Source organism: Gobius niger (assembly GCF_951799975.1).
Source record: "Gobius niger genome assembly, chromosome: 15".
Lineage (NCBI taxonomy): Eukaryota > Metazoa > Chordata > Actinopteri > Gobiiformes > Gobiidae > Gobius > Gobius niger.
This window is the reverse complement of record NC_136866.1, coordinates 29,773,317-29,801,124: the sequence shown is the minus strand read 5'-3', so window position 1 is coordinate 29,801,124 and position 27,808 is coordinate 29,773,317. Positions and strand designations below refer to the sequence as shown.

At 39.8% G+C, this 27,808-nt stretch overlaps 1 protein-coding gene across 1 annotated transcript; it reads left to right on the top strand.

Moving 5' to 3' along the window:
* Nucleotides 1–113: 113 nt before the first annotated feature.
* Nucleotides 114–27,777, top strand: LOC306974688 (serine/threonine-protein kinase D3-like; the record flags this gene model as incomplete). Its single annotated transcript, XM_079572061.1, has 18 exons — nucleotides 114–353; nucleotides 9,522–9,660; nucleotides 9,723–9,848; nucleotides 13,189–13,373; nucleotides 13,814–13,946; nucleotides 14,825–14,899; nucleotides 14,968–15,079; nucleotides 16,267–16,387; nucleotides 17,195–17,272; nucleotides 17,680–18,445; nucleotides 20,073–20,119; nucleotides 20,187–20,259; nucleotides 20,336–20,442; nucleotides 22,466–22,627; nucleotides 22,833–22,931; nucleotides 25,144–25,411; nucleotides 25,485–25,570; nucleotides 27,652–27,777. The coding sequence occupies 18 exons, from the start codon at nucleotides 114–116 to the stop codon at nucleotides 27,775–27,777; spliced, it is 2,943 nt and encodes a 980-aa protein (XP_079428187.1).
* Between the last annotated feature and the right edge of the window lie 31 nt (nucleotides 27,778–27,808).

The following is a 27,808-nucleotide window of genomic DNA, read 5'->3' as shown; positions in this document are numbered from 1 at the left end:
TTTTCCTCCTGTTCCTGAAGTCCGTGTCGAGTGCGGTGTTTTCCTCCTGTTCCTGAAGTCCGTGTCGAGTGCTGTGTTTTCCTCCTGTTCCTGAAGTCCGTGTCGCCGCCCGGATGTCGGTCTCTAACGGAGTCTCGCGGCCGTCCTCGCTGACCAAACAGCTGTCGGACCCGGGCTCGCCCCACGTGCGCGCGCCCCTTCACGTGCGCAGGTCCTCTCACCACCACGTGCACGCCCCCAGCGGCGAGGGGGGCGTGTCCTTCACTCTGCAGATGGGCCTGAGCAGAGGTCATGTGACTCTGGAGCGCGGCGAGATGAACCTGGAGGCCGTGAGGGAGAAGGTCCGGCAGACGGTGAGTGGAGGAAACACACGGTTCAAAAACAATGAGGGGCCGAGCGCTGATGCTTGTGGTACCTCGGCTCTCCACCTGTCCTCGTTTTCCAACAGATTTCAGTTTAACGCTTGGAAACTGTCGCTTGTGAAGAGTTTTGTGGCTAAAAAAATTCAACAAAAATGTGACAAAAACTCAACCAAAAAGTGACAAAAACTCAACAAAAATGTGACAAAAACTCAACCAAAAAGTGACAAAAATTCAACAAAAATGTGACAAAAATTCAACAAAAATGTGACAAAAATTCAACAAAAATGTGACAAAAATTCAACAAAAAAGTGACAAAAATTAAACAAAAAATGGACAAAAATTCAGCAAAAATGTGACAAAAATTCAGCAAAAATTCAGCAAAAACTCAACAAAAATGTGACAAAAATGTGACAAAAATACAACAAAAATGTGACAAAAACTCAACAAAAATGTGACAAAAATGAAACAAAAAATTGACAAAAATTCAGCAAAAATGTGACAAAAACTCAACAAAAATGTGACAAAAATTCGAAAAAAATGTGACAAAAATTAAACAAAAAATTTACAAAAATTCAGCAAAAATGTGACAAAAACTCAACAAAAATGTGACAAAAATTCAACAAAAATGTGACAAAAATTCAGCAAAAATGTGACAAAAATTCAGCAAAAATGTGACAAAAACTCAACCAAAAAGTGACAAAAACTCGACAAAAATGTAACAAAAATTAAACAAAAAATTTACAAAAATTCAGCAAAAATGTGACAAAAATTCAACAAAAATGTGACAAAAACTCAACAAAACTGTGACAAAAACTCAACAAAAATGTGACAAAAATTCGAAAAAAATGTGACAAAAATTCAGCAAAAATGTGACAAAAATTCAACAAAAATGTGACAAAAACTCAACAAAAATGTGACAAAAACTCAACAAAAATGTGACAAAAATTCAACAAAAAATTGACAAAAACTCAACAAAAATGTGACAAAAATTCAACAAAAATGTGACAAAAACTCAACAAAAAGTGACAAAAACTCAACCAAAAAGTGACAAAAATTCAACAAAAAATTGACAAAAACTCAACAAAAATGTGACAAAAATTCAACAAAAAAGTGACAAAAATTCAACAAAAAATTGACAAAAAATCAGCAAAAACTCAACAAAAATGTGACAAAAGTTCAGCAAAAATGTGACAAAAATTCAACAAAAATGTGACAAAAATTCAACAAACATGTGACAAAAATTCAACAAAAAAGTGACAAAAATTCAACAAAAAATTGACAAAAACTCAACAAAAAATTGACAAAAATTCAACAAAAAAGTGACAAAAATTCAACAAAAAATTGACAAAAATTCAGCAAAAAAGTGACAAAAATTCAACAGAAATGTGACAAAAATTCAACAAAAAATTGACAAAAATTCAACAAAAATGTGACAAAAATTCAACAAAAATGTGACAAAAACTCAACAAAAATGTGACAAAAACTCAACCAAAAAGTGACAAAAATTCAACAAACATGTGACAAAAATTCAACAAAAATGTGACAAAAACTCAACAAAAATGTGACAAAAACTCAACAAAAATGTGACAAAAACTCAACCAAAAAGTGACAAAAATTCAACAAAAAATTGACAAAAACTCAACAAAAATGTGACAAAAATTCAACAAAAATGTGACAAAAACTCAACAAAAAGTGACAAAAACTCAACCAAAAAGTGACAAAAATTCAACAAAAAATTGACAAAAACTCAACAAAAATGTGACAAAAATTCAACAAAAAAGTGACAAAAATTCAACAAAAAATTGACAAAAATTCAGCAAAAACTCAACAAAAATGTGACAAAAGTTCAGCAAAAATGTGACAAAAATTCAACAAAAATGTGACAAAAATTCAACAAACATGTGACAAAAATTCAACAAAAATGTGACAAAAATTCAGCCAAAATGTGACAAAAACTCAAGCAAAAACAATGAGGGGCCAAGCACTGATCCTTGTGGTACCTCGGCTCTCGACCTGTCGACGTCCTCATTTTCCGACAGATTTCAGTTTAACGCTTGGAAACTGTCGCCTGTGAAGAGTTTTGTGGCTAAAACAGAAAGTCTCTGGTTGTGTCAGATTATGGACAGAAAACGCCGCTCCTGTTTCCTTCCTGCGGCGCTAATCCTTTAAAAGCCGTTATGTGACAAAGGCAGCGACAGGATCCGGAGGCTTAACCACCGGCGGAAGAAAAATGAATAAATGGACCAATCTGATACAGTCACAGTGTCATAATAATAATAATAATAATAACAATAATAATAATAATGTGTAGACCATCACACATGTTAGAAGTTTTGAAGTGAACTTTACTTTTTCTCTCGTTAACCCGTGTTCTAGCGTTTCCTCGTCAAAGTCAGACCTGGAGCGTTTCATTCACGCACTTTTGGGTTAATCCTCGGGTTAATCCTGATAAATTGAGCGGTTTCTTCTTTAACAGCGCCAGCGCTTCGTTCCTGGATACAAAACCCCCAAACTGTTAAAGCCAATAATCTAACATTATGTCTAGAAAGTGTTGATCAGGCCGTGAAATTGGAACTAAAGTGGTCCGGCTCCGAGACCCGCCATTACTTTAACCTCTTAACTCCCCTTTTTCTCCAGTTTGGCTTTGCCCAAATCTTAAACTTCTTGGGAAAAAAGCACCAAAACAGCCACAAAAAATGAGAAGAAAACAAGGATGTAAACGTGACAAAAAAGTGACAAAAACTCAACAAAAAAGTGACAAAAATTCAACAAAAAAGTGACAAAAATTCAACAAAAAAGTGACAAAAATTCAACAAAAAAGTGACAAAAATTCAACAAAAAAGTGACAAAAATTCAACAAAAAAGTGACAAAAACTCAACAAAAATGTGACAAAAATTCAACAAAAATGTGACAAAAACTCAACAAAAATGTGACAAAAATGTGACAAAAATTCAACAAAAATGTGACAAAAATTCAACAAAAATTGAACAAAAATGTGACAAAAACTCAACAAAAATGTCACAAAAACTCAACAAAAATTCAACAAAAAAGTGACAAAAATTCAACAAAAATGTGAAAACACATACAAAAGGTGACACAACACAGCAACAACGCGAGAAAAAAGGTCAGTTTTGTGGGTCTTAGCTTTCAAATGAGGTGCGACACAGGCCTATATAATAGCCAAAGAGGACAGAATGCATTCGGTTCAGGCGGGTGGTCAGAGGTTAATGACTGGCTGTGACCCAAATAAAACTGTCATTTGTCATGTATCATATAAAATATTGTATTGACACATCACACATGTTTTTATTCAACAAGCCGTAGATTTGTTTTTAAAGCAAAACTAAGTAGCTCCTGCCCCTAGAGGCCGTAAGCGCTACTGCAGGTGTCGTACATGTTGTGTTTTTTACTCATTAATTCCCCGTGAGAGTAAATCCTACGCTGACAGAAAAGACAAAGGGACAGAGGGACGTTGTTCATCCAGTTACACAATGGAAATCATTTTATTCACTCAGACTTGGCTGTAAATACTGTTTAAGTGATGCTAGCCCACAGTTAGCCTGTTAGCTTCTTCTTTGTGATTCCATTGGTGTGTATTGGTGACTTTGACCCGGTGGCAGGAAAGCTTCCGTGTAGTTTCAGATGGAAATTTTTTTTTTTTAAAGTTCCCTGTAGGCTCGCGACCCACTGTTTGACATGATATCTGACCAAGTGGGATGTTCTGCAAAGACAGTTAAAAAAATACACTATAAAAACACACTATTTCTCGCATTTTTAGAGTACTTAAGTATTTGAACTCTTATTTATAATATTTCACAAAATCATATCGGGGGCCTGAGATTCTATGCTGGACGGCCAGATGTTGCCGATCCCTGGCATACAGTATGAACTAAGGTCACATGACTGTCTCACGAAGGCGTCCGAAAGTGGAGACAATACATGTACCGTAAATGCTCTAATATAGGCCGGGGCCTTTATTTACTCAAGGTTTATTAATGAACATTTCAAACCCTCTCCCAGCGGCTGGAACATTGACACCTTTTATTTTGTCGGGACAACAGGAAGTGTTTCGTTGCTGTTAGCGGAGCTTTGACATCAGTGTCACTGCAGGTTTCTGTTTCGTTTTTACCGCGGACCGGATTATTTGTTGTTATCTTGTGTAAAAGGCGAGTTTAGACGGAGCGTTTGTGTTTGTGATCGATCATGAGACTGACCCGAGAGAAGACGAGACGCTCGCGCTGATGGGAGGAGTTATTTTGAGGCGTGGGACTGACCTGCACACGGAGCAGCTGGACGTGCTTTGAAGACGTGATGGAGACTTTATTAAAACCCTGGAGGGTCACACAACATTTGCCCTGTTTCCAAATATGGTCACAGGAGGTTTGAAAAGTGGCTAAATCTGTGTCAAAGTTTCGCTCGGATCAGCTCCTCCGCAGCGTCCCCCTCGGCCCGGGTTCAGTTTGTTACTTCCTGCACGTGAGTTTTCATTTACACCAGGATGAGACAAATTCCTAACATGGGGAATATTTCTACTGCTATAGTTTCTAATAAAAGCCCCGGCCTGTTTTAGAGACCGGCTTTAATTTGCCTCCGCCAGCCACGAACCCGGCCTCTGTCAGAGACCCGGCCTCTGTCAGAGACCCGGCCGCTAATGGAGTACAGGCCAGTATTAGAGAATTCCCGGTAGTCAGTAGAATAAGAATAATGTATCAGGTTTGTGAACACAATCACTTCCAAAGATCAGGGAAATAGTTTTATTTTCTGTCAGTTTTACACAAACATGTTCTGAGTTTCGTGTTGTGTGTGATTTATATCCGACCGTCGGCTCTGCCTCTGGCGCAGCAGCTCCGGAACTTTCGGACTGTCGTGTGAACTTGAAAAGATCGGTTAATGCAGTTATAATCCACACTTAGCATTAGACTCTCCTCATGGACAACATCTGCAACATCTGCTCCGTCTGATGTTACGCAAAGAGCCTCAGGGCAGGAGAAGAACGTCTGCTCTATAATCCTGTGTGTGAAGCTCTTAAACGGTGAAGTGTTGAACTGGGACAGCAGGGGGCGCTGTGTGAGGCGCATAGGGCTGATGTATTCAGGACTGTTTAGACCAGGGGTGCCCAAAGTGGGGCCACATTTGGCCCGCCGACCCAATTCTGTTGGGCCGCCAGAGAGTGACCTACTTTTGCGCTCTCTCTCATTCATTCTCAATGGTAAATATGGATGCAGTACACTTTTTGGCCACCAGCGTCAAATTGGGGGCGCTGTTTCACTCCTTTCACAAAGTTAAGGAAACATTGTTGTGGTGTCTTGGTATTTATCAATCACAGAGCGTTGTAGCATCAACTTTCACAGTTTTCCAACTTTTATTGCAAAGGTTGTTACGTCAACAACAGTATATGTTAAAAACTGACTTATAAAAGAATTGATGCTGAACTGACACTTTCAAAATGATCTAAAGTGGAATTTTCTTTGAGTGAACGAATGAGATAAAGTCACTGTAGGTGCTGTAGATACAGGTGTTGTTGTTTTTTTGCACTAAATTGCTACAATTTACATTACATTACAAATTACATTTTGTTTTACTAAAACTAGGCTCTGCTGTATTCTTCTGTATTCTTCTGTATTCTTCTGTATTCCTCTGTATTCTTCTGTATTCTTCTGTATTCTTCTGTATTCTTCTGTATTCTTCTGTATTCTTCTGTATTCTTCTGTATTCTTCATTATTCTTCTGTATTCTTCTGTATTCTTCTGTATCCTTCTGTATTCCTCTGTATTCTTCTGTATTCTTCTGTATTCTTCTGTATTCCTCTGTATTCTGCTGTATTCTTCTGTATTCTTCTGTATTCTTCTGTATTCTTCTGTATTCTTCTGTATTCTTCTGTATTCTTCTGTATTCTTCTGTATTCTTCATTATTCTTCTGTATTCTTCTGTATTCTTCTGTATTCTTCTGTATTCTTCTGTATTCCTCTGTATTCTTCTGTATTCTTCTGTATTCTTCTGTATTCTTCTGTATTCTTCTGTATTCTTCTGTATTCTTCTGTATCCTTCTGTATCCTTCTGTATTCTTCTGTATTCTTCTGTATCCTTCTGTATTCTGCTGTATTCTGCTGTATTCTTCTGTATTCTTCTGTATTCTTCTGTATTCTTCTGTATTCTTCTGTATTCTGCTGTATTCTCCTGTATTCTTCTGTATTCCTCTGTATTCTTCTGTATTCTTCTGTATCCTTCTGTATTCTGCTGTATTCTGCTGTATTCTTCTGTATTCTGCTGTATTCTCCTGTATTCTTCTGTATTCTTCTGTATTCTTCTGTATTCTTCTGTATTCTTCTGTATTCTTCTGTATCCTTCTGTATTCCTCTGTATTCCTCTGTATTCTTCTGTATCCTTCTGTATTCCTCTGTATTCTTCTGTATTCCTCTGTATTCCTCTGTATTCTTCTGTATTCTTCTGTATTCCTCTGTATTCTTCTGTATCCTTCTGTATTCCTCTGTATTCTTCTGTATTCTTCTGTATCCTTCTGTATTCCTCTGTATTCTTCTGTATCCTTCTGTATTCCTCTGTATTCTTCTGTATTCTTCTGTATCCTTCTGTATTCCTCTGTATTCTTCTGTATTCTTCTGTATTCCTCTGTATTCCTCTGTATTCCTCTGTATTCTTCTGTATTCCTCTGTATTCCTCTGTATTCTTCTGTATTCTTCTGTATTCTTCTGTATCCTTCTGTATTCTTCATTATTCTTCTGTATCCTTCTGTATTCTTCATTATTCTTCTGTATTCTTCTGTATTCTTCTGTATTCTTCTGTATTCTTCTGTATTCTTCTGTATCCTTCTGTATTCTTCATTATTCTTCTGTATCCTTCTGTATTCTTCATTATTCTTCTGTATCCTTCTGTATTCTTCATTATTCTTCTGTATTCTTCTGTATTCTTCTGTATTCCTCTGTATTCTTCTGTATTCTTCTGTATTCTTCTGTATTCTTCTGTATTCTGCTGTATTCTTCTGTATTCTTCTGTATTCTTCTGTATTCTTCTGTATTCTTCTGTATTCTTCTGTATTCCTCTGTATTCTTCTGTATTCTTCTGTATTCTTCTGTATTCTTCTGTATTCTTCTGTATTCTTCTGTATTCCTCTGTATTCCTCTGTATTCTTCTGTATCCTTCTGTATCCTTCTGTATTCTTCTGTATCCTTCTGTATTCTGCTGTATTCTGCTGTATTCTTCTGTATTCTGCTGTATTCTCCTGTATTCTTCTGTATTCTTCTGTATTCTTCTGTATTCTTCTGTATTCTTCTGTATTCTTCTGTATCCTTCTGTATTCCTCTGTATTCCTCTGTATTCTTCTGTATCCTTCTGTATTCCTCTGTATTCTTCTGTATTCCTCTGTATTCCTCTGTATTCTTCTGTATTCTTCTGTATTCCTCTGTATTCTTCTGTATCCTTCTGTATTCCTCTGTATTCTTCTGTATTCTTCTGTATTCCTCTGTATTCTTCTGTATTCCTCTGTATTCCTCTGTATTCTTCTGTATTCTTCTGTATTCTTCTGTATCCTTCTGTATTCCTCTGTATTCTTCTGTATTCCTCTGTATTCCTCTGTATTCTTCTGTATTCCTCTGTATTCTTCTGTATTCTTCTGTATTCCTCTGTATTCTTCTGTATTCCTCTGTATTCTTCTGTATTCCTCTGTATTCCTCTGTATTCTTCTGTATTCCTCTGTATTCTTCTGTATTCCTCTGTATTCCGCTGTATTCTTCTGTATTCTTCTGTATTCTTCTGTATTCTGCTGTATTCCTCTGTATTCCTCTGTATTCTTCTGTATTCCTCTGTATTCTTCTGTATCCTTCTGTATTCCTCTGTATTCTTCTGTATTCCTCTGTATTCCTCTGTATTCTTCTGTATCCTTCTGTATTCCTCTGTATTCTTCTGTATTCCTCTGTATTCCTCTGTATCCTTCTGTATTCCTCTGTATTCTTCTGTATTCTTCTGTATTCCTCTGTATTCCTCTGTATTCTTCTGTATTCCTCTGTATTCCGCTGTATTCTTCTGTATTCTTCTGTATTCTTCTGTATTCTTCTGTATTCCGCTGTATTCTTCTGTATTCTTCTGTATTCTTCTGTATTCCTCTGTATTCCGCTGTATTCCTCTGTATTCCTCTGTATTCCGCTGTATTCTTCTGTATTCTTCTGTATTCCTCTGTATTCCGCTGTATTCCTCTGTATTCTTCTGTATTCTTCTGTATTCCTCTGTATTCCGCTGTATTCTTCTGTATTCTTCTGTATTCTTCTGTATTCTGCTGTATTCCTCTGTATTCCTCTGTATTCTTCTGTATTCTTCTGTATCCTTCTGTATTCCTCTGTATTCTTCTGTATTCCTCTGTATTCCTCTGTATTCTTCTGTATTCCTCTGTATTCTTCTGTATTCTTCTGTATTCCTCTGTATTCTTCTGTATTCTTCTGTATTCTTCTGTATTCTTCTGTATTCTTCTGTATTCTTCTGTATTCCTCTGTATTCTTCTGTATTCTTCTGTATTCCTCTGTATTCTTCTGTATTCTTCTGTATTCTTCTGTATTCTTCTGTATTCTTCTGTATTCTTCTGTATTCTTCTGTATTCTTCTGTATTCTTCTGTATTCCTCTGTATTCTTCTGTATTCTTCTGTATTCTTCTGTATTCTTCTGTATTCTGCTGTATTCCTCTGTATTCCTCTGTATTCTTCTGTATCCTTCTGTATTCTTCTGTATTCTTCTGTATTCTTCTGTATTCTTCTGTATTCTTCTGTATTCCTCTGTATTCCTCTGTATTCTTCTGTATTCCTCTGTATTCCTCTGTATCCTTCTATATTCTTCTGTATTCTTCTATATTCTTCTGTATTCTTCTGTATTCTTCTATATTCTTCTGTATTCTTCTGTATTCCTCTGTATTCTTCTGTATCCTTCTGTATTCTTCTGTATTCTTCTGTATTCTTCTGTATTCTTCTGTATTCTTCTGTATTCTTCTGTATTCTTCTGTATTCTTCTGTATTCCTCTGTATTCTTCTGTATTCCTCTGTCTTCCGCTGCACACGGTGTCAGTCCATTATTGATGACCCTCCTCTGGTGTCATGTGACTCCCCGGCTCCACAGTGGGTTAAAGTCTGGTCCCTGACGCCCCGTCTCGTCCTCTTTAGTTCCCCGACTGTGGAGCTTCGGGGCTGAAGGAGAGGATCCTGTTGTTCAGACACGACCCGAGCTCCGAGAACCTGCTCCAGAAGCTGTGCAGTCCCCAGCAGCTCCAGCAGGGGGACACGCTGGAGGTGGTGCTGCCCGGTGAGTCCCGGGGCAGGGCCGGGTTTGTCTGACCGATGTAAAACTGACATGTCTGTGCTCAGCGTCAGCGTCGGAGCCCGGGACCCGCCCTCACGTCCTCATGGTCCACTCCTACAGAGCGCCCGCCTTCTGCGACCACTGCGGGCAGATGCTGTGGGGGCTGGTGCGGCAGGGGCTCAAGTGCGAGGGTGAGGGTATTCATTTTTTATTCAGGATTGTGTCAGTGACAGCCCATTCTACACACAAAAAAAGAAACACAGATTTGATAAAGTGCAGCCGCCCCGAGAACAAGGCTTAAAATACAGACAGGATATTTATAATAATGAACTGCACTTTTACATTGACATTTCTCTTTGCCAACATGTTGTTTTTGTAAATTAATCCAGCCTCTCTTTAACCCCTTAACTCCCACCTGAACCGAGCACATTTTTTCCAGTTTGGCTTTACCCCAATCCAAAAGCTTCTGGAAAAAAGGTGTGAAAATAGCAACAAAACTGAGACGAAAACAAGGATGAAAATGTGAAAAAAGTGAGGAAAAAATGGACGAAAAATGTACAAAAATTTGACAAAAAAGTGAGAAAAATTGACGAAAAATCGAGAAAAAATGGTCGAAAAAAGTGACAAAAAATGACAAAAAAGTGATAAGAATTTGACAAAAAAATGCGAATAATTTGATGAAAAAGTGACAAAAAAGTCACGAAAATTTGACAAAAATGAGACGACTGCCCAACAAAAAAAGTGATAAAAAAAAATCTGATGATGTGAGGAAAAAGATCAATTTAGTTTTGTAGGTCTTTCAAATGAGGCGTTACACTGGCCTACAGGATTTGGGTAAAGCTGAACTGGAGAAAATGCTCTCGGTTCAGGCGGGAGTTAAGAGGTTAAAGGATCTGTATCTGCTCTTTTATCCATCCCAAAGTAAAGTATAGGCATTTACATGATATATTGTACCTTTACCACTATGGAGTACTCATTTTTGTGATAAATATTAAATATATATAAAGTAATTTCTGGAGGTATTTTTCAAACCCAGAAGACACAACGCTTTGATTCAGTTAACTCCGCCCCCTCTCTCCGCTCTCTTTAGCAGTAGTGGAAATGTAAATATCACAGCAAAAAGGTTCACAAACATCAGAGACAGTCAGAAAAACACTGTTTTGGTGAAAGTCGCTGAATCCTGGAGAGAAAAAACGACTTCTGTTGAGTGTCCTCTGCTTTAGGAAGGTTGAATAAAGTCCTCGTAGCCAAACGTGCTTTTCTCCGTGACATTATCGTTAGGTAAGAAAAAAGAACAGGCGTGTCCAGAGTAGCTTAGAAAGAGCTCCTTCTTCACAGCTTTAGGTGCAAACATGACGTCCTCAGGCACTTCCTTTTATCTTTTCTTTTTTTCTTCATTTCTTTCTTACAACAGAAATAATGAAAAAAATGTTTTATAAATTAAAATCAGGCCTAAGGCATTACATTACAGACATCAGGCTCTTCCTGTCAGTGGTTTACAGGAGAGGGCGGAGCCTCAGAGAGCAGTGTTCATTTCGTCGACTAAAATATTTAGTCTTAATTTTAGTCAAAGTGATATTTTTGACGACTAAAATTGGACTAAAACTAAAAAGTTTCTCATGAGACTAAAACTATGACTAAAATGTCCAGATATTTTAGTCGACTCAAATAAGACTAAATAAAAATGAAAAGGAGAGCTCTATGTGTTTATTTCTCACTCCAGTTTAAATGTCCTGAATGTCGGGACTTGAGGCCACAGTTTCAGACCCTGCACAGTTGCTTTCGAGGGTCACAAATGTTTTTCTCACATACTTTTTCCAACTATGTGAACAAGGACTGGTCGTTACTTTTTAAGCATCTCTACAAATGAACGGCCGTTCAGTTCTTTCAGTTTCTGTATCTCCGTTCTCAGCCCTGGTTGTAAAAATAGACTTTATGCAAATATCGTAACAAGCTCCACCGCGACGACAAAAGCACTTTATATCATCAACTTTCCAGCGGTTAAAACGCTCCAAATCAGAGTTTCCTTCGTTGCTTTACGCTAACTATCAATATTGTTTGGTCGCCAAAATAAATTCCATTTTTTAGGGTTTGCTAAATTGGACCCAAGAACAGACACAGCAAACCAAAGCGTGGTTCGAAGTAAATTTAATAACAAAAAGCGTCCCAGTGGCTAGGCTTGGTCCTGGGGGTGGCTCCGGAGCAGGCTCGGGTACTAAAAGAGATCAAAAACAAAATCAAAATTGGAACCTGAAAACGATCAGTCAAATACAAACTATCACAGAGCTGAAGTAGCTACCGCAACATGGACGGATGAAAACCAAAATAACAAAATCCAGACATAACCAAAAACCGGGGCTGAGAAAGACAATGACGCGACAAAGGACAAGGGAAACACAGGGGTATAAATACAAGAGGAAACGGGGCACAGGTGAAACACATCAGGGCGGGGCAGGCAGGTAACGAGGGAAGTCAAGCAAAATCACAGCAGAACACATATCAAAATAAAACGGGACAAGACCAAACACAAGAAAACATATGAACAAAAGACGAATCATGACACCATTACCCATAATGCAACGGGCGACCCGAGATGGGCATTCGGCTTATAAACAGGTCTGAGCTTTGTTCATGTGAAGCAGCTCCATGAAGTCGAGGAACACGATTAAATATGATTATAATGAATATTATCAATATAAGTCGACTAATTGACATGCAATTTTAGTCGACTAAAACTAGACTAAAATTGAAATGTTTTTTTTGACTAAATTAAATTACATTTTAGTCAAAAAACTAAAACATGTTGTCAAATAAAACATGTTGTCAAAATGAACACTGTCAGAGAGCAGGATTCAGGAGGATTGTTAGAACTGTGTGAATGAAGCCAAAAAACACTCTGGGTGTTGATTTAGCCTGATTTAGGACCTTTAATGTTGGGCATCTCGGTGCTTTTCCAGTTTTTAAGTCTTAGAACTGATTCCTGCACACGTGTTGAGTTGCCGTGTGTACAAAATGCACAGTATAAAGAAACTTGCCAGGCCTAAAAGACTTTTAAATATTACGTTGTCTCGCCCATTGACCGAGTGTGAGGTTAGTGCGTACGTTTTTGTCGCATATCTGTGTCTCTCTTCTGGCTCTTCCATCACTTTTTAGTCGTGGTTTTGTCGCTTGTTTACTGTTATTGTTGAGTTTTTCAAGAATCTTTTAGATTTGGGTAAAGCCAAACTGGAGAAAATGAGCTCGGTTAAAGGTTCAGTGAGTGGCTCTGGTTTGTGAGGCTGAGGACGATAAGAACATTTCCAAACTTCTGCCTCATGTCGTTAATGAAATGAAGAACCTCGGGCTCGTCATGAGGACACGTCAGATGATGAGGACGTTTACAGACAAAGCAGAGGGTTGTCAGCCCAGGCCAAAACTCTGGAGCTTATTTAACCCCTTCCCTCCCGCCTTCACCCAGCAGGCTTTATCCAAATCTAAAGCTTCTTCTTCCAGTGTTTGAGCTGTAGGTGCTGACTCCGCCCTCTGTTCCAGGCTGTGGGCTGAACTACCACAAGCGCTGCGTCTTTAAGATCCCCAACACCTGCAGCGGCGAGCGGAGGCGGAGGTTCTCCACGCTCGGCCTGACCTCCGGGACCTCCGGGACCTCAGGGGGGAGGCCGGACCTGGGCTTCAGCGGGCGCCTCACGGACCGCAGACACACGGCGCCGGGAGCAGAGGTAAAAAGGGGACGCGGAGGGCGGGGCCATGATGTAACAGCTGGATCGATGGTTTTCCGCAGAGAAGTGGGTCAGCGACAACAACAGCTGCACGTCAATGATAAACTGATAAATCAACACTCAGTAAAAACATGTACTTTTACTGTACGGACAGAGGATTAACGAGGCTGATCTAACCTGCTGGACCGGGACATTATCCTGCAAAGAGCTCTAAAGGGACGATATGGAGTTTAAAAATGTTAAAACTAAGTATTTCCTCCCCAAATGTTCCTCCATGTCCTCATGTGTAGAACGAGCTCAGACCTGTTCACCACAACAGCCTCTGAAATCCTGCACTGTCGCTCAGAAAGCTTAATATAGAAGCTGCAGTTACACGTATGACCCGAGGTGGCAGTAGTGAGTATGTAATGAGCAACTTGTTCTCCTGTGTCTCTCCACAGCTCCCCCTGGTGGCCGAGCGGAGGCTGAACATCCCTCACACCTTCTCGGTCCACACGTTCACACGGCCGACCGTCTGCCCGCTCTGCAAACGCCTGCTGAGGGGGCTGTTCCGCCAGGGCCTGCAGTGCCGCGGTACGACCCCCCCCCCCCCCCACACACACACACACACACGCACACACACACACACACACACACACACACCTTCTACTGTGGAGTTTACTGAACAAAACGTGAACTTATCAGAGATCATTTAACCTCTTAACTCCCGCCTGAACCAAGCGGATCTTTTTCCTCACGTCATCAGATTTCTTTCATCATTTTGTTGTTGGGTATTCAACTCATCTTTGTCACTTTTTTGTCATTTTTTCATCATTTTTATCACATTTTCGTCACATTTCTTGTCATTTTTTATGTATTTTTTTGTCATTTTTTATCACATTTTTGTAAAAAAAAATTGTCACATTTTTGTCATTTTTTTGTCAACTTTTTCTATTTTTTTTTGTCAATTTTTTGGAATTATTTAGTAATTTTTTTGTAATTTTTTTGTCAAATTTTTGTAATTTTTTTGTCAAATTATTTAAATTTTATTGGCACATTTTGTCACATTTTTGTCATTTTTTGGTCATTTTTGTGACATTTTTGCCACTTTTTAATAAATTTTTCGTCACTTTTATGTCACATTTCCATCATTGTTTTCGTCTCAGTTTTGTTGCTATTTTCTCACCTTTTTTCCAGAAGCTTTTGGATTGGGGTAAAGCCAAACTGGAGAAAATGTGCTCGGTTCAGGCGGGAGTTAAGGGGTTCAAACAGATCCTTGGTGTTTTTGTTTACGGAAATGTTTTGCCCTAATTTTGGTCAAAGTCATATTTTTTCTGACTGAAAATTTAACTGTGACTAAAATCTGCTGATAATTCGGTCGCATTTGAAGGGAGTAAACTGGAATTCCACCAAAACTGCACCAAAACTCAAACCAAATGTCAAAACCAAACGAACATTCATGTGTTTTTCAGACTGTAAGTTCAACTGCCATAAGAAATGTGCGGCGAACGCTCCGCGGGACTGTCAGGGGGAGGAGCCGAGCGGACGTGAGTCTAAGCCCCGCCCACACATTCACCTTGTGATGAACCTGACCTCTGACCTCTCTGTCCGTCAGAGTCCGACCTGCTGAGTCCAGACTCGGTCCTGGGGCTGGTCCTGACGGAGGAGAACTCAGACTCGGCCCCGCGGAGTCCGGAGAGAGGCCAGGGCGACCGGGACAGGGACAGGTCCGAGTCACAGAGTCACAGGAGGAGATTCATGAGGAAAACATGTGCTGCAAACATTTACATTTACAGTTACAGTTACAGTTACATTTACATTTACATTTACATTTACAGTTACAGTTACATTTACATTTACATTTACATTTACATTTACATTTACAGTTACAGTTACAGTTACATTTACATTTACATTTACATTTACATTTACAGTTACATTTACATTTACATTTACATTTACAGTTACAGTTACAGTTACAGTTACAGTTACAGTACACGGCTTTGTTGCTTTATTTTTCCACCATTTTTTTCCACTGTTTTTTCTTGTCAATTTTCCTCATTTCAATTTTTTTGGGTCTATTTTCCCTTGTTTTTTCCCTTACATTCTGTTCCCAATTTTTCTGATTTTTTCCCCAATATTTCCCTTATTCCCCCCCCCCCTATTTTGTTCCTAATTATTCCCCATTTTCTCTTTATTTCCCCCCATGCTTTTTCTATTTTTGCCAAATGTTGTTCCAAATTTCCCCCCCATTTTTTCCCAATTCTTTCCCCAATTTTTCTTTTTTTTTCACTATTTTCCTTTGTTTTTTGTTCCCATTTTTTCTAAATTTCCCCCCAATTTTTCCTTTTTTTTTTTGACACTTTTCTGCCATTGGAGATAAACTGAATATTGTAAATTTACTTCCAAACGGTGTTTTTGATGTGAGTTTATTTCCAGCTCTGGGTCAGATTTAGCTTCAGTTCCAGGACACGTTTGTAGAGCTCTGACCTACAGGGCGAGCTCGTGTTGTAGAGTCGCTTTAGGGTCAGTGCTGTCAAAGGCCACACATTGATTAAAATGACTGGACGATAATTAATTATTGATTACTCGTCACAAAAGGCTAGAAATAAATAATGTAACGTGACGTGTTCTGAACATGTGACTGTGAGTCTCTGCGTCAGGACCGGGTTTACACTGGGCTTTAAAAGTGATTTCATTAATGTTGACTTGAATGTCAGTAAAAAGCATTAAATTAGATTCAAACTAGACATTTTTACTGTATAAGATCATTGGAAACACTGAAATGAAAGAGTCTAAAGTTGCGTTGTTCATTTCCCCTCTGAGTTCCCTCTACCTTCAACATGCTGCAAATATTTCACCAAAGATTCACTAAATACTTTGTGCTGATAAACGTTTCCTGTTCCTGTTCCAGCCCGGTGAGCGGGAACATCCCCCTGATGCGAGTGGTGCAGTCGGTGCGTCAGACCAAACGCCGCAGCTCGGCCGCCGTGAAGGAGGGCTGGCTGGTCCACTACACCAGCTCCGACAACCTGGTAATATAAAAACAATAATAATCATAATAATTATTATTATGGAACTACACCAGCTCCGACAACCTGGTAATATAAAAACAATAATAATCATTATTATTATTATTATTATGGAACTACACCAGCTCCGACAACCTGGTAATATAAAAACAATAATAATCATTATTATTATTATTATTATGGAACTACACCAGCTCCGACAACCTGGTAATATAAAAACTATAATAATCATTATTATTATTATTATGGAACTACACCAGCTCCGACAACCTGGTAATATAAAAACAATAATAATCATTATTATTATTATTATGGAACTACACCAGCTCCGACAACCTGGTAATATAAAAACAATAATAATCATTATTATTATTATTATTATGGAACTACACCAGCTCCGACAACCTGGTATTATTGTTATTAGGCCCGAGCGGCCTGCAGGGCTCGGGCCTATTGTAATTGTACAGGCAGCAGAGCGCTCCCCATGCATTAGACAATAATACAGTAATTCGTAACTGCTCGCGTGAAAGAGGTGGAAAATCCAGGCATGGCGCAACATTGACACGAAAGTAGTCGCGCTCGTCATCGACCATGGCCCCTCCCCAGTCCCTAAAACACTAGTATAGTGACTCAGGGCATCGAGGCCTATCTGGTAATATAGGTATTTGATTAGATATTTGTAGTTGCTCGCACAAAAATATGAAAAAAAAAAAACGTATTTCGAAACATTGACAAAGAAGAGGTCAATTACGAGCGCAACGATGTTTTTAAAGGGATAAAAAAGTTATTATGACGTTTGTGTTTGTGCAGAGGAAGAGACACTTCTGGAGACTGGACGCCAAGAGCCTCACGCTGTACCAGAACCAGACCGACTCCAAGTTCTACAAGGTCAGGCTTCACTTCTCTGTCCAGTCATCCTCCATCTCCACAGGCATCGCTCCAATGACCAGACCTGGATCAGACCTGGATCAGACCTGGGTCAGACCTGGATCAGACCTGGATCAGACCTGGGTCAGACCTGGATCAGACCTGGACCAGACCTGGATCAGACCTGGATCAGACCTGGATCAGACCTGGATCAGACCTGGATCAGACCTGGATCAGACCTGGGTCAGACCTGGATCAGACCTGGACCAGACCTGGATCAGACCTGGATCAGACCTGGATCAGACCTGGATCAGACCTGGATCAGACCTGGATCAGACCTGGATCAGACCTGGAGTCCTCGTCAGGCTCTTTCTGAGAGAGACGGGTTTATGAACCAGACCTTTGACTCTAATGTTCTGACTCTGCAGGAGCTGCCTCTGTCTGAGATCCTGAGGGTGGAGTCACCAGGGGGCCAGGATCAGGACCAGAACCTGGACTTAAACCAGGACAGAGACCAGGAACAAGACCAGGAACAAGACCAGAACAAAGACCTAAGCCGAGACTTAAACAAGGACAGAGACCAAGACCAGGACCAGACCAATGACAAGGACCAGAACCAGGACTTAAACAAGGACCGACACCAGAATCAGGAACAAGACCAGGACAAAGACCAAAATCAGGGCCAGAAACAAGACTCACACAATGAGCAGGACAAGGACCAGAGACTTACAGACTTAAACAAGGACTTAAACAAGGACAGAGACCAAAACCAGGACCAGATCAATGACAAGGACCAGAACCAAGACTTATACAATGACCAAAATCAGGGCCAGAAACCAGACTCGAACAATGACGAGAACAAAGACCTAAACCAAGACTTAAACCGAGACCAGGACCAGGACCAGCACCAGAACAATGACCAAAAGCAGGACCAGGCCCAGACTCCAGACCGTGGCGAGGCCGTGAGTGGGTCCAGGCAGGGCTTCTCTCTGGTGTTATCGTCCGTGGTTTACTTCATCGTGGAGGACTCGGGAGCAGACCCAGGAGCAGACCCAGGAGCAGGACCAGGAGCAGACCCAGGAGCAGGACCAGGAGCAGGACCAGGAGCAGACTCTGAGCTCCGGAGCTGGGAGCACGCCCTCAGGCAGGCCCTGAAACCCATCACCGAGAGCCGGGGCCCGGAGCAGCCGCACAGTGAGTCTCTACAGTCTGTGTGATCGTATAAATGTTACTTACTCTGATAAAACAACAGCATTTTCCAATAAAAGCAAAACAACAACATAAAATACATCCTCCCAAAAAGTACCATCTGAAAAAAAAAAGTTTTTCAATGAAACTCATGAACGGTATTTCAGCCGTTTCTGCTTCAGTTTAGGAGAGGCCGGACAGAAGGTTAATGCACGACTGCAGCCTCTGGAGGGTCCTACACCTTCATGTTCAGGAGACTCCAGTTTTGTAGCAGCTGTTCTCATAACCTCTTAAGAGAGAACCGAGAGGATTTTTTTCCTCACGTCATCAGATTTTTTTTCCATCATTTTTTTGTTGGGTATTCAACTCATTTTTATCACATTTCTGTCATTTTTTGGTCAAATTTTTGTCATTTTATTGTCACATTTTTGTCATTTTTTGGTCAATTTTTGGTCATTTTTTGGTCAATTTTTTGTCAATTTTTTGTCATTTTTTGACACATTTTTGTCATTTTTTTGTTATTTTTTTGTTACATTTTTGTCATTTTTTGGTCAATTTTTGGTCATTTTTGGTCATTTTTTTGTCATTTTTTGACACATTTTTTGGTTATTTTTTGTCACATTTTTGTCATTTTTTGACACATTTTTGTCATTTTTTTGTCATTTTTTGGTCACATTTTTTGGTTATTTTTTTGTCACATTTTTTGTCATTTTTTGACACATTTTTGTCATTTTTTTGTCATTTTTTTGTCTCATTTTTGTCACATTTTTGTCATTTTTTGGTCATATTTTTATAAATTTTTGGTCAATTTCTCGTGACATTTTTATGACATTTTTTCCACTTTTTCATCAATTTTTTGTCACTTTTTTGTCAATGTTTTCTCCCTTTTTTGTCACATTTCCACCATTGTTTTCGTCTCAGTTTCACAGCCTCTGGAGGGTCCTACACCTTCATGTTCAGGAGACTCCAGTTTTGTAGCAGCTGTTCTCTTAACCTCTTAACTCCCGCCTGAACCGAGAGGACATTTTTTCCACTTTTTCATCATTTTTTTGTTGGGTGTTCAACTCATTTTTGTAACTTTTTAGTCATTTTTTGGTCTTTTTTTGGTCTTTTTTTTGTAATTTGTTTGTCAAATTTTTATCAATTTTTTATCAATTTTTTATCACATTTTTGTCATTTTTTCATGAATTTTTTGTCAATTTCTTGTGACATTTTTGTGACATTTTTGCCACTTTTTCATCAATTTTTCGTCACTTTTTTGTCACATTTCCATCATTGTTTTCGTCTCAGTTTTGTTGCTATTTTCACAGCTTTTTTTCCAGAAGCTTTTGGATTGGGGTAAAGCCAAACTGGAGAAAATGTGCTCGGTTCAGGCGGGAGTTAAGGGGTTAAACTGATGTATTTGTCTGGCAGAAACCGTCCTCATTGTGCCTTTATCTGCACAAACCCGCGTGTCTCTGAATCATCTCTTATCTGTACCATGATTACGCTTCATCTTTCATGAAATATCGAAGGTTTTCACACCAAGACCAAGACATTCAACTATTTCACACTTTCCATCAGCAGAGAGATCCTTTTTCTTTCCCTTTGTTGCTTGTAAATGTTGGTCTGACCCCTGTGTGGTGTTTTCCAGAGGAGCGCAGCCTCTCGGTGTCCGACGCCCAGGTCCAGGAGAACCAGGTGAGTCCAGAGTTTATCCACAGATAAATAAAAACAATGAAATAATGGAATAAATCCCCGTCTGCAGGACATCAGCGCCGTGTTCCAGATCTTCACGGACGAGGTTCTGGGGTCGGGGCAGTTCGGCGTCGTTTACGGAGGTCAGACGTTCAGGGTTAAATGTGTTGAATGAGCCGTGAGGGGGGGGAGACTGAGGAAGTGTGTGTGTGTGAGCAGGAAAACACCGGAAAACAGGGCGAGACGTGGCCATCAAGATCATCGACAAACTGCGCTTCCCCAACACGGAGGAGAGCCAGCTGAAGAACGAGGTGGCCATCCTGCAGGTGACGCTCAACCAACTGTACGACATGATCCGAGTCCCCTCTGTCAGTGGCAGTGACGGCACATCTGCACAGCGCCACCTACTGGTCAAAGAGTGGGCATTATTAGTATGGCTGGGTACTGTTAAATTTTACCCCAAAAGTTCAAGTTCCACTGGTGTTGAAAAAATCACAGTATCGAAAGCAGTTACTGGAAAAAATGCGGAAATTGGAGGGGAGTGGGGAGAAAGTGACAATATTTGCCAGGAAAAGTTGAAAAAATTGAAAAATAAAATAAAAAAAATGTTGGTAAAAAATTTATAAATGTGAAAAAAGTAAAAAAAAATTGCAAAAAGTTAAAATTTGTGGAAAAAAAATGTAAAAATGAGTGGAAAAAGAGTGGAAACGTTGGCAAAAATTTTAAATAGAATTTTGAAAGTGGACAAAAAAGGATAAAAAATGGGGTAAATGCATAAACTGATAAAATTGCATGAAGTGGTTAATTTGCATAATCTAATTTGCATAAACTGGTCAAATGCATAAATGTCATGTTGCATAAACTGTATAAACGGCATAAAGGGGTAAAATGCATGAACTCTTTAAAATTCATAAATCCTAAATGGCATAAACTCTTAAGTTGCATAAACCGGTTAAATCCCATAAAGTGGTTAATTTGCATAAATTATTAATATTACATAAACCTTTATTTTCCATAAACTGGTCAAACTGTTGAAATGGCCTCAGTGCTTGATTGGCAGAAGCACAAATGGCTGAAAGTCCTGGAGTTTCCTGATTGGCTGGATTCCCCCATACACACTAATGCAAAAATTTCAAACTCCCGTATAAAAAAACTGGAAATCTGCAGAAGGACAATTTTTTCTCAAAACCCACAAGTTGCAGAAGCTGAACATGCACAAAGTGCAGAAATTGCATAAAATGCAGAAAAAAGTGGATTTGCGGCAGCCCCATTATAAGTCAATGGGAAAAATCTCCAACATTTCGGCCGATTGCGGAAAAACCGTAAGTTGCAGAAGTCCCAAAAGTAACAGCACCTTCTCCTCAACATGCGGAACGTTTTGATGCATAACTTGCATAAATTGCACAAAGCATGAAGGTGCTGAAAGCTGGAGAAAATCGGGAAAAAGATGGAAGAGGAATAATAACTGCGCCATTGCGATTGACTGCGGAATTGCGGGAAGCGAATGCAGAAATTGCACAAACTGTTCAAATTGCATAAATTGCTTAATTTGCATAAACTGGTAAAATGCATAAAGTGGTAAAATGCATGAATGGGTTAATTTGCATAAATTATGTAAATTGCATAAACTCTTTAAAATTCATAAATCCTAAATGGCATAAACTCTTAAGTTGCATAAACGGTTTAAAATGCATAAAGTGGTTAATTTGCATAAATTATTAATATTGCATAAACTTTTATATTCCATAAACTGGTCAAACTGTTGAAATGGCCTCAGTGCTTGATTGGCAGAAGCTGCGCCATTGCGATTGAAGCATGAAGGTGCTGAAAGCTCTAGAAAATCGGGAAAAAGATGGAAGAGGAATAATAATAAAGAACATGAAAACCAATAATTGAAATCAAAAATCAAAAAAAGAAAAAAAGTGGAAAAATTGGGGGAAAAGTTGCAAAAATAGAAAAAAAAAATGTTTTGGAAAAAGTAATTAAAAAAAAGAGATTTTTTTTAACGTTTTTTTGTTTGACAAAAATCTAGAAAAAAAATGCTAAATTTGAGGGAAAAAAGTGGAAAAAATTGACAAAAAAAGATAAAAATGGGGGTTAATTAGGGGGATGGGTACAAAACAGAAAAAAATTGAAAAATTTGGGAAAATGGTTTTAAAAAATGTTTTAATGTGGGAAAAATGTGCTAAAATAGGAAAAATGTATCATGTTTTTTCTGCCCTTTTGGTGTTAAATGAAGTTTCTTGGTTGTTTCACGACACATGATACAGATATTTTCTTATAGGTTATTACAGGTCCAGTTAAAGCACCGTGTGTTGGTTCAGTGACTGTGGATGTTCTGCTCCTCAGACGGTCCGTCATCCCGGGGTGGTGACGCTTCAGTCCATGTTCGAGACTCAGGAGAAGATCTTTGTGGTGATGGAGAAGCTTCAGGGCGACATGTTAGAGCTGATCCTGTCCAGCGAGAAAGGACGGCTCCCTGAACGCACCACCAAGTTCCTCCTCACGCAGGTCAGTGAACGCACCACGAGTTCCTCCTCACGCAGGTCAGTGAACGCACCACGAGTTCCTCCTCACGCAGGTCAGTGAACGCACCACCAAGAGTTTGTCAAATGTAAATGTTCTGTTTGACTTATTGACTTATTTTTCCTGCTGTTTCTCTGTTGTTTATTATGTATTTCTTGTTGAACCTGAACCTTGTTTTGTTTTCCTGCAGATCCTGGTGGCGCTGAAATACCTCCACAGTAAAAACATCGTTCACTGTGATCTGAAACCAGAGAACGTGCTGCTGACGTCGGCCGACCGCCTGCCGCAGGTGCCATTTTAAAATCAAACTGGCAGGAATAAAAGTGGGAAAAACGGCAAAACTTGATGCTACAGCGCTCTGTGATAAACACCAAGGCACCACAAGTCTTTCCTTAACCTCTTAACTCTTAACTAAAAGCTGTGAAAATAGCAACAAAACTGAGACAAAAACAATGATGAAGATGTGACAAAAAAGCTTTGACAAAAAAGTGACAAAAAATGACAAAAAATGACAAAAATGTGACAAAAATTAACAAAAAGTAACAAAAAATGACAAAAAATGTGACAAAAAATGTAACAAAAATGTGACAAAAATGAAACAAAAAGTGACAAAAAATGACAAAAAATTTGACAAAAAATGTAGCAAAAATGTGACAAAATGTGACAAAAAATGTAGCAAAAAGTGACAAAAAATGTAACAAAAAGTGACAAAAAATGTAACAAAAAGTGACAAAAAATGTAACAAAAAGTGACAAAAAATGTAACAAAAAGTGACAAAAAATGTGACAAAATGTGACAAAAAATGTAGCAAAAAGTGACAAAAAATGTAACAAAAAGTGACAAAAAATGTGACAAAAAATGTGACAAAAATGAAACAAAAAGTGACAAAAAATGTAACAAAAATGTAACAAAAATGAAACAAAAAGTGACAAAAAATGTAACAAAAATGAAACAAAAAGTGACAAAAAATGACAAAAAATGTGACAAAAAATGTGACAAAAAATGACAAAAAATGGACAAAAATGGACAAAAAATTACAAAAAATGTGACAAAAAAAAGTGACAAAAAATGAAACAAAAAGTGACAAAAAATGACAAAAAATTTGACAAAAAATGTAGCAAAAATGTGACAAAAAATGTAACAAAAAGTGACAAAAAATGTGACAAAAAATGTGACAAAAATGAAACAAAAAGTGACAAAAAATGTAACAAAAATGTAACAAAAATGAAACAAAAAGTGACAAAAAATGTAACAAAAATGAAACAAAAAGTGACAAAAAATGACAAAAAATGTGACAAAAAATGTGACAAAAAATGACAAAAAATGGACAAAAATGTGACAAAAAATGACAAAAAATGGACAAAAATGGACAAAAAATGACAAAAAATGGACAAAAATGGACAAAAAATTACAAAAAATGTGACAAAAAAAGTGACAAAAAATGAAACAAAAAGTGACAAAAAATGTAACAAAAATGTAACAAAATGAAACAAAAAGTGACAAAAAATGAAACAAAAATGTGACAAAAAAGTTATAATAATGAGTTGAACACCCCCCCCCCAAAAAAGATGGAAAAAAATCTGATGACGTGAGGAAAAAGATCCGTTTAGATGAGCTTTGTAGATCTTAGCTTTCAAATGAGGCGTTACACCGGCCTACAGGATTTGGGTAAAGCTGAACTGGAGAAAATGCTCTCGGTTCAGGCGGGAGTTAAGAGGTTAACTTTGCGAAAGGAGAGAAACAGCGCCCCCAATCTGGCCACTCTCTGGCGGGCCAAAGGAATGGTGGCCCCACTTTGGGCCCCCCTGCTCAAAGTCATCCCGAGGGCCAGAGGTTCTATGGAGGGCCGGTTTTGGGCCTGACGTTGCCTAACCCTGAAATAGAATATAGGATATAGAATGAAATATAGGATTGGGGCATTAAATTTGACTTGCCACAGCCAGTAGAAACCCTGAAAAAGGCTGGGTCTGTTCCTTTGGTTAGTTCTATATAAACTGAGCAGCTGTATGGTTCTCTGTTCCTTTGGTTCTTTATAAACTGAGCAGCTGTATGGTCCTCTGTTCCTTTGGTTCTTTATAAACTGAGCAGCTGTATGGTTCTCTGTTCCTTTGGTTCTTTATTAACTGAGCAGCTGTATGGTTCTCTGTTCCTTTGGTTCTTTATAAACTGAGCAGCTGTATGGTCCTCTGTTCCTTTGGTTCTTTATAAACTGAGCAGCTGTATGGTCCTCTGTTCCTTTGGTTCTTTATAAACTGAGCAGCTGTATGGTTCTCTGTTCCTTTGGTTCTTTATTAACTGAGCAGCTGTATGGTTCTCTGTTCCTTTGGTTCTTTATAAACTGAGCAGCTGTATGGTCCTCTGTTCCTTTGGTTCTTTATAAACTGAGCAGCTGTATGGTTCTCTGTTCCTTTGGTTCTTTATAAACTGGGCAGCTGTATGGTTCTCTGTTCCTTTGGTTCTATATAAACTGATCAGCTGTATGGTTCTTATCTTCTCCGCAGGTGAAGCTGTGTGACTTTGGCTTCGCGAAGATCATCGGCGAGCGCTCGTTCCGCCGCTCCGTGGTCGGGACGCCGGCGTACCTGCCGCCCGAGGTGCTGCGGAGCCGGGGCTATAACCGCTCCCTGGACCTGTGGAGCGTCGGCGTCATCCTGTACGTGAGCCTGAGCGGGACCTTCCCCTTCAACGAGGACGAGGACGTCACGGAGCAGATCCACAACGCCGCGTTCATGTTCCCCACCAAGCCCTGGAAGGAGGTGTCCCGGCCCGGTACGACGGCAGAACCACTCTGTCTGACAAATGCAGTGAAGTAACTCTTTTATTGTGGGATGTTTTTCTCCAGCCATTCACCTGATCTCCAGCCTGCTGCAGGTGAAGATGAGGAAGAGACTCAGCGTCGACAAAACCCTCAGCCACCCCTGGCTCCAGGTACACGATCCATCAGACCTCCAAACCACAGAACTAACGGCTTTTTCAGTCACTTCACTGCAATTCGATTTGTGCCCGACCGATATATCGGCTGATATCCAGTGTTGGATAGTAACTGAATAATAATAACTTGAGCGGCACGGTAGCGCAGCGGTTAGCGCCTCCGCTTCACAGCTAGAAGGTCCCGGGTTCGACTCCCACCAGGACGGGGCCTTTCTGTGTGGAGTTTGCATGTTCTCCCCGTGTCTGCGTAGGTTTCCTCCGGGTACTCCGGTTTCCCCTACCACTAAAACATGTGCAACAGGTGAATCTTCCAGCCAGGTGATTCTGACCATCAGCCTGGCTCCACATCATGGAGACGGGTCCCCGGGCGCGGCACGGCCGTCGACCACTGCTCCTTACGGGTCGCCCCAGCGGCATCGAAGGATGGGTTAAATGCAGAGGATGAATTTCCCTACGGGGACAATAAAGTATACAAAACAAAAACAAAAAAACAAAAAACTTGAGAACTTTTGAGTAACTTCATTCTGGTAAAACTTTTGAGTAACTGCATTCTGGTACAGTTATTCTTTCATTTGAGGGTTTTTAGATACGGTTGCTGTCCAAATGTCAAAGGAATAACTGAAGAACTCAGTCATTCCAATTTAGTTTCATAACAATAAGAAAGAGAAGATCAAAACAGCTGAGGAAAAGTTTAGGTCTGGGCTGTGGGCGTTTGCAAAGAGCTTTTTTTACGACGTTCCTAATTAATGATTTATTTGAGAAACATATAAATCATGTTGTCAAATCAAGCTTTGTCCACCTTAAAACCCTAAGCATCCACCTGCCTGTGACTTTGAGAAAACCATTCATGCTTTTATAACTTCGCGACTTGATTATTGTCATTCTGTGTACACTGGTCTGGTCAGCGTTCAATCCGTCGCCTCCAGGGGGCGCTAAACGCAGCAGCTCGTCTCCTTACAGGGACCAGGAAGCGACAGCACATCAGCCCTGTGTCCGCGGCTCTACATGTGTATTATAGGATAAGGTTGTTGTCTTGTCTGAGCTTCTGGTGCTCGGGCTCTGAGATCTGCTGATCTGCTGCTTTTAGAGGTTCCGCGCTCCAAGTATGTGACCAAAGGGGACGGGGCTTTCTCTGTTGCAGCTCCAAAACTGTGGAATGAGTTAGCCTGGCATCCAGACTAATCTCCGATGTTTATTAATTAATAAACAGGAGACTAGTCTGGCGACCCTGTCATAGAAAAGCTACTACTTGAGGCGGGACTAATGTGGGACGACCGAAGCGCAGCCAATGAGAACAGAGCGGATGTGACGACAGAAACAGCGAGAAGGAAGTTGTCGTCATTCGGACATGAACAATGGCGCTCCTGCCACACGGAGTTCAGTAAATGACTTCTGTCGTTTATGTCAGAAAAACTTAAGAACACAAACCGGAGCATTACATGAAGTGGCTGCTTGTGTTGAAAAACTACAAAACAAAGGCTCAACAACGTGACCCCGTTCAGGGAGCTGCTCTGATTGGTCGGTAGGCTCCATATGGCTGCGTCACTTCCTTTGAAAGCGCGCAATGGAGTGTTGCCAGACCCTCTTCTGTAAAGAGGCGGAGTCTGGTTGGCGAGACTGGGAATGAGCTGCCTCCACATCAGAGCTGCCTCTCCACATCAGAGCTGCCTCTCCACATCAGAGCTGCCTCCACATCAGAGCTGCCTCTCCACATCAGAGCTGCTCAGACACTGGACCAGTTTAAATCATTGCTAAAGACACAGTTTTATGCAAAAGCTTTTTACACTGTCTAGCACAGACCTGGCCAAATCTGAGCGGTTAGTGCTTTGCTGTTTTGTATATTGTGTTTTGTTTCTTATTATATATATATTTTTTCTGTACTGTAGACCTTTTGTGAAGCACTTTGGTCAACAACAGTTGTTTTAAATGTGCTATATAAATAAATTTGATTTGATTAATAGAAATCAGTTCATAAGAGCTGGTGTACTGAAAAGAGTCCCACATCCTCCTCGGCCTCAGCGGAGAAACATCGCTGTGAAAATCGTCCCCGGTTTGTTCATATTTGATGTCATTTCCAGGACTACGACACGTGGCAGGACCTGCGGGAGTTCGAGCGCAGGTTTGGGCAGAGATACCTGACCCACGAGAGCGACGACCAGCGCTGGGACGAGTTCAGCTCCACCGAGACCGGCCCCGAGTCCTGACCATCAGAAGAGGAGCGGCTGCAGCTCTGAC